The following is a 6,921-nucleotide window of genomic DNA, read 5'->3' on the forward strand; positions in this document are numbered from 1 at the left end:
AGTCGTCCCTTCTATGTTCCTCTTGCGCTTGAGAAACTAGAGCAGGGGTTGTGGAAGGCATAATAGAATCAACCTTCGCTAAACCATCCTCAGCGTTCAAAGATTGGCCAGATGATTCACCTAACCGTGGATCTTGTGCATTTTCTTCATTTTGGACATGTACAGCTCTCTCCGTTTGCAAAGACTGAGGTTGACTGATAACGTTTTTTCTTTCGTTATCCCTAATTGAACCATCGGAAATCTCCGTTTCGGCTACTGGTTCAGTCATTTCTTTGTCGCTTGATGTCAGTGAGTTCGCACCATGAACTTCCTCTGTTGAACTCTGAGAACCCTTAGCTTTAGCACCAAGAGACAGAGAATCAGCATCTTCTCCTCCTCCTTCTTCGTCCTCCTCTTCAGGCACAAACTCAAGCCCAGCACTATCATCCGCAGGAATAGCACGGCGAACAAGAGAAGGAACACCAACAGTAGAAGGTTTAATAAGGCCATCAGAAGCTTTAGGATTATCAGCCCATACTAACCCACAAACACAACAGAGTACAAGAGTTAATAAACAGAGCGGGTAACACCTCACCATTACAGCCTTTGTCATTGTTGTTGTTTACTTCAATAGACTAATACAAGAGAGAAGGCAGAGAAAGAATTATGATAAAAACAAACAAACATACACCAATACAACAAATACTCACAGTGGGAGAGAGAGAGAAGCAGTAACAGCACAGTAAAGCAAGAAAAAAGGAATAGACCGCTTGTATAATAATAATATGTACCCTTAATAGAAAAGAGAACACCCCACAATACCCAAATAAGAGAGAGAGAGAGAGCCAAACAAACACACACAATACCCCATGGCTCTAGTTTGTATATTAAATTACTGCACACACACATCTGTGTGTTCTAGCAAGAAATGTATACCGTCAGTGAGCAGAACAGCCCAGTTTTCTGCATACACACAACGGGAAAAGCAAGTAATGGAATTATTAGAAAAAAAACACACACAAAAAAAAAGTAAAAGAAAAGAAATTCCAATTAAAAGAGAAAGCTGGTAAACAGATTATTAGTTTATTCACCCATTGGATGTACGCAAATATGATTATGTTAGTGTAACATTATTTTTCTTTCTCCTCTGATGATTCCCACCGTTCAGTACACAGTAGCGGAGAACAACACAGCCATAATCAGTAGTGTCACACGTACCCACACAGAACTCATACTGCTGCTGTCTGCTTTACTCTTCTTGGGTGGTTTGGTGTCGGTCTTCGCAGGCAAAGGAGGTTGCAGTATTGTTGGTATTGCTGGTGGCGTCACCTTAGTGGGTGTCTTGGGGGTGTTCCTTATTGATTCACTCTGTGAAGATGCTGCAGTAGTCTCTGCCTGATTATTATTCTCTCCATTTTGAGGGCTTGCAGTATCCGAGGAATCTGTAGTACTGTGGGAATCAGCATCCGTGGCCTGAGTAACAGGACGAGAAAAGCGAACACGACCCGCTTCACTGCTGCCATTACCAACATGAAGAGCAGCAGCAGGCACACCAGGATATTCAGGAGTATCAGGTTTATTATGAACAATAGGAACAGCACCAGAAACACCGGGAAATTTAGAACCATGAGGAGGGTCAGAAGCATTGGGTGGAACATAAGGTTTCAGTCCAGCACCTGTAGGCGCAGGTTTAAGCTCTGATTCAAGTGCTGTACCATTAGGATGGGTAACGTTGTTGACGATAATACTTAGATTACCATTGACCTCTTCAGACGTTGGAGACGGACCACTGGGAAGAGGAGAAACAGAGCCAGGAACGCCAGGAGCACAAGTAACACCGTCCTTACCAGGTACTCCACCAATAACATTGCCACTCGTGTTAGAAAATGAGGGACATAAAGGTAAACGTTCACCAGGAGCAGGGGTTTCCTCATTCTTGAAACCAGGGACAATACCAGAAGGATGAGGAGTAGATAAAGCTTTTCTTCCACCCGCTTCAACATGTGCACTACCAGCACGACTGTCCTGAGATTGATCCTGTGTAGCACGAGTAACACCATCGGAATTAACGGGAGGAACACCACCAACACCAGGATGGACTTTGTAATTGTTTGCACCTTCAACATCATCAACACCAGGTGTACCGGGACCGTGCTGCTCTGCACTAGAAGCCCCTGCTTGAAGAACAGCACGATTAGGATGAGAATCCTGATTTACAGCACCAGCCACACGAACACCAGGTGTAATCCCCTTTTGTGTCAAATTAGCCTCAATCTCACCTCTACGCTGAAGATCATTCATATTCTTATGACGTTCAGCTTGAGGTTCATTAGATGGTTGAGTAGCAGACACACACCCATAGGCGCAGCACACCATAAGAACCAGTAAACACACCACGTGGCGCATCATTTCCCTCACAGTCATAATAGCTATAGTGGGTTTCGCTTAAAAGCAATGGACTAGATAAAAGAAAAACAATATGAGAGATAAAAAATGCAATCCAAACACAGTGACAACATAGAAACACAACAATGTAAAAAAAACACAAACCAGTTACAGAAAACATATCAGCAAAGTAAACCCAGTAAGAATACGAAAAAAAAAGCCAATCATCATACGATACAGGGCAAAACACACAACGACTCAGCAAAATCATCAAGCAAAAAAACAAAACAGATATTAACCATTAGCCTAATTTACCCAGTAAACACAGAAATATACACCAAATATGGGTGTAAGTCTATATATGTATAAATACACAATGATAAATATAAATCCATCTGTTATTATTATTTCTTTTCACTCTCAATGCAAAAAGCAGTTCATCATTATTACAGTGCAAGCCCAAGCACACACAGAGAGAGAGTCTCCAAGAACACACACACACAATGGAGTAGCAATAATAATAATTATAGGATAAACACCGAGAGAGCAAAAACACACACAAAACACATTAACATTAAGAAACAAAGAAAGAAGAAAATCCCCAACAGGTGCAAGATTAGTTAGACTGTAGGGATGTATGCAAAAAAAGAAAAAACAAAGGATGACCTGAGTCACACCATCACACCACCACCACTACAATCAGCATACAAGAATACAGGCCAGTGTAACCACAATCAGTAGTGGCACACGCACCCACACAGAACTGCTGATACTGCTGCTGCTGTCTGCATCACCCTTCTTCTTGTTGTTTGTGAGTTCAGGAGGAAGTGTTGTTGTTGTTGTGGTGGTGGTGCTGGTGGATCCCTCACTATTGGGAGTAGTGTTAGTGTCAGAGGTCGTTGTTGACTGTTTGTTCCCTGTCCCGTATGACTCATCAGTGTTGGGTGCCACTTGTGAACCCCGAGTGGTTGCACTTCCTACTTCTTGTTCTTGCAGTGGCGGTGTGTTCTCATGAGGACTCCTATGCTCGCCACCATTAGGTGCAGATTCTGAGACTGTTGGGTTCTCTCTATTTGCTTGTGTTGATACAGAAGGGGCTTCACCTGACTGTTGTCTATCAGAAACAGGAGAAGCTGGAAGGGGATGCTCTTCAGTTACTTGTATATCCCGGCCTTCTGCAGACTCAGGGGAACTAAGAGGATTATTTTGCCCCGGATTACTTGATGCGGTACCGTCTCCTTTTAGGGTTTGCTCAACATTCTGACTTCCTCTTCTTATATCAGTTTCAGAATTAACGGTATTCTCTTCATGATCACTTTCGGGTACTTGTTCCTCTTGATGCGAATTCGTAGTGACTTGGTTAACTTCTCTCCCACTATGATCACCAGGAGTATCGGGACCCGGTTTACCAGGTGAACGCTGTATTGTGGGTTCTGCAGCCTTAGTAGCATTACGGGCCTCATCGCAAGAATCAATCTTAACAAAAAAAGGAGGAAATCCAACATAATTAACACAATTACTGGACTCAGAAGTCTTAGGATTATCAGCCCATACTAACCCACAAGTACTACACAGTGCAAGAGTTAGTAAACAGAACAGGTAACACCTCACCATTACAGTCTTTGCCATTGTTGTTGATTACTTCAATAGACTAATACAAGGAAGAAAGAACTGAGATAGAAACAAACACAAATACTCACAGTACAACAAATACTCACAGTGGAATAGAGAGAGAAGCAACAACAGCACAGTAAACCAACAAAAAGGAATATTCCGCTTGTATGATAATAATATGTATCCATTAATAGAAAAGAAAAGAGAAGACCACACAATACCCAAATAAGAGAGAGAGAGAGAGCCAAACACACACAATACTCCATGGCTCTAGTTTATGTATATTAAATTACTGCACACACACATCTGTGTGTACTAGCAAGAAATGCATACCGTCAGTGAGCAGAACAGCCCAGTTTTCTGCACACACATTCAACGGGAAAACCAAGTAATGGAATTATTAGAAAAATGAACACACACACACAAAAAAGTAAAAGAAAAAGAAATTCGAATTAAAAGAGAAAGCAAGTAAACAGATTATTAGTTTTTTCACCCATGGGGTATATTCGCAATTATGATTATGTTAGTTTAACCATTATTATTATTTGCTCTCAAGTGAGTCCCACCGTTCAGTACACGGTAGCGGAGAACAACACAGCCAGAATCATTAGTGGCACACGCATCCACACAGAACTGATACTGCTGCTGTCTGCCTTACGCTTCTTGGGTGGTTTGGTCTCGCTCTTTGCAGGCATAGGAGGTTGCAGTATTGTTGGCATTGCCGGCGGCGTCACCTTAGTGGGTGTCTTCGGGGTGTTCGTTATTGATTCACTCTGTGCAGGTGCTGCAGTATTCTCTGCCTGATTATTATTCTCTTCAGGTTGCGTGTTCGTAGGGCCAGACACTTCTTCATTACTCTGGGAAACCTCTTCACGAGGAAGACGAGCAGGACCACGATTAATAGCAACAGTAGGAGCACCACCAACATTATGAACAGCATCAGGTACACCAGGAAATCCTTTAGCATCGAGATTAACTGGGCCAGAAACACGAGGTTGGTGTCCGGAAGGAACATCAGGCCTCGCCTTAACACTTGGTAGGTCAACAACACCAGCAGCGGGTTGTTTCTGAAGCGTTAAATTAAGAGAATCACCACGCTTTGGATCATCCACAGGAGCAGGAACAGGTTGAATCCCTGGAGCCTTAGGAGTTGCTTTATGAGCATCAGGGTTAAATCTGAGAATGTCAACTCCTGGCTTCCCATTGGCACTTGGTGTACCATTACGAGGAGTATCAACGTGAGAGCGAAGAGTTAAATTAAGAGTAGCTGTGCTTTCGCGGGGGTGAGGAACAATCCCAGGGAGAGGATGAGGTGGACTACTTTCAGCAGCACCAACACCTCCACCTGAAGCACCGTCAGCTCCAGGAGTTTTCGAAGGAGCAGTAATATTTGGAACACATAAACTATCAGTCCTTTTAGAGTCACCAACAAGAGAACCTGGATCACAGGTTTTATATTTAGTACCAGCACCCGGGTGACCTTGTGAACTGATAGAGGGATCAACACCAACACGAGGAACTCCAGTACCGTGCGGAGGACTCAAAGGTGCAGTAGGAGAACCAGCACCACTTTTACCAACGACAAGGTGAGAACCTGGAACACCAGGAATGGCACCAGGACCAAGTGGACTACCCGGAATAGCAGCAGCGCCTGGAAGAGCCTTTTGTGCAGCCGTTAACGTAGCGACAGCAGGAGGAGGGAGAGGAGGAGAATCGTGTGAGCCCCGAAGTACACCAGAGTGTGTTTGAGGAGTAGGATCCGCCCAAGCTGATACACATACACAGACAAGAACACTCAGGAACAAGGCACGCAAACAGAACACCCGGTGCAAGTTCATTATTGCAAGAGTTTTTCTTCTTGATTGGAGTATCTAAAAAACACAGAATAGAAAAGCAAAGAGAAGAGAAACAACCAAATTAACAGAAACATTCAAGCGCATACGGAGAAAGACGACAGAAGAAAACATCAAGTCACACAAGAGAGCACAATCTGCACAAATAGTAAAGAGTAAAAATAAAGAGACACCACACACATAATCCAAAGAGAAGAAAATAAAAAGAAAACACAAACAAATCAAGTGCAATACCAACACCAAAAAAAAAAAAACACAACAAACAACACGTTGGGCAAGCTTAATTCCATGTTCAATTCTAAAAAGAAACGTTTATATGTTTTTATTTCCTCAATATGCAGAAAGCAAATCACCATAACCAAAGGTAAGAAAGAACACAACGATCCACCACACCACAAGCAAGTAAAGATAATTAAATAATTGTGCCCCACTTACTTAGTAAACACAGAAATATACACCAACTACGGGTGTAAGTTTATATGTGTACATATATACGCAATTATAAATATAAATTCATCAGTTATTATTATTTCTTTTCGTTCTCACTACAAAAAGCAGTTCATCATTATTATCACAGTGCAAGCCCAGGTGCACACCCACAGAGAGAGTCTCCAAGAACACACACACACACAATGGAGTAGCAATAATAATAATTATAGGATAAACACGTAGAGAGAGCAAAAACACACAAAACACATTAACATTAAGAAGCACAAAAAAGAAGAGAATCCCAACAGGTGGAAGATTAGTTAGACTGTAGGGATGCATGCAAAAAAGAAAAGAAAACAAAGGATGACCTGAGTCACACCACTACCATTACATTCAGCACACAAGAATACAGGCCAGTGTAACCACAATCAGTAGTGGCACACGCACCCACACAGAACTGCTGATACTGCTGCTGCTGTCTGCATCACCCTTCTTGTTGTTTGTGAGTTCAGGAGGAAGTGTTGTTGTTGTTGATCCCTCATCATTATTGGGTGTATTGTGAATGGTAGAGTTATTTGTTGTGTTCGTTGAGTTAAATTCATTGTTTTGCCTGGAAAACTCCCACACCACCACTCCCAGTTCCATCAGCTTCAGTAGATGC

At 42.5% G+C, this 6,921-nt stretch overlaps 4 protein-coding genes across 4 annotated transcripts; all 4 read right to left on the bottom strand.

Moving 5' to 3' along the window:
• Position 1: 1 nt before the first annotated feature.
• Positions 2–592, bottom strand: TM35_000901080 (uncharacterized protein; the record flags this gene model as incomplete). The annotated part of the gene is made up of 1 exon (XM_029031482.1): positions 2–592. A coding segment is annotated over one exon (591 nt), but the record flags the coding sequence as incomplete, so codon positions are not given.
• Positions 593–1,143: 551 nt separating this feature from the next.
• TM35_000901090 (uncharacterized protein) lies at positions 1,144–2,403 on the bottom strand (the record flags this gene model as incomplete). The annotated part of the gene is made up of 1 exon (XM_029031483.1): positions 1,144–2,403. One exon carries the CDS (start codon positions 2,401–2,403, stop codon positions 1,144–1,146), a length of 1,260 nt encoding a protein of 419 aa, XP_028877228.1.
• A 660-nt stretch (positions 2,404–3,063) lies between these two features.
• Positions 3,064–3,993, bottom strand: TM35_000901100 (uncharacterized protein; the record flags this gene model as incomplete). Its single annotated transcript, XM_029031484.1, has 1 exon — positions 3,064–3,993. One exon carries the CDS (start codon positions 3,991–3,993, stop codon positions 3,064–3,066), a length of 930 nt encoding a protein of 309 aa, XP_028877229.1.
• A 554-nt stretch (positions 3,994–4,547) lies between these two features.
• TM35_000901110 (uncharacterized protein) lies at positions 4,548–5,816 on the bottom strand (the record flags this gene model as incomplete). The annotated part of the gene is made up of 1 exon (XM_029031485.1): positions 4,548–5,816. The coding sequence occupies one exon, from the start codon at positions 5,814–5,816 to the stop codon at positions 4,548–4,550; it is 1,269 nt and encodes a 422-aa protein (XP_028877230.1).
• Between the last annotated feature and the right edge of the window lie 1,105 nt (positions 5,817–6,921).

Source organism: Trypanosoma theileri, assembly GCF_002087225.1.
Source record: "Trypanosoma theileri isolate Edinburgh chromosome Unknown TM35_Tth_90_V1, whole genome shotgun sequence".
In the NCBI taxonomy this organism is placed as follows: Eukaryota; Euglenozoa; class Kinetoplastea; order Trypanosomatida; family Trypanosomatidae; genus Trypanosoma; species Trypanosoma theileri.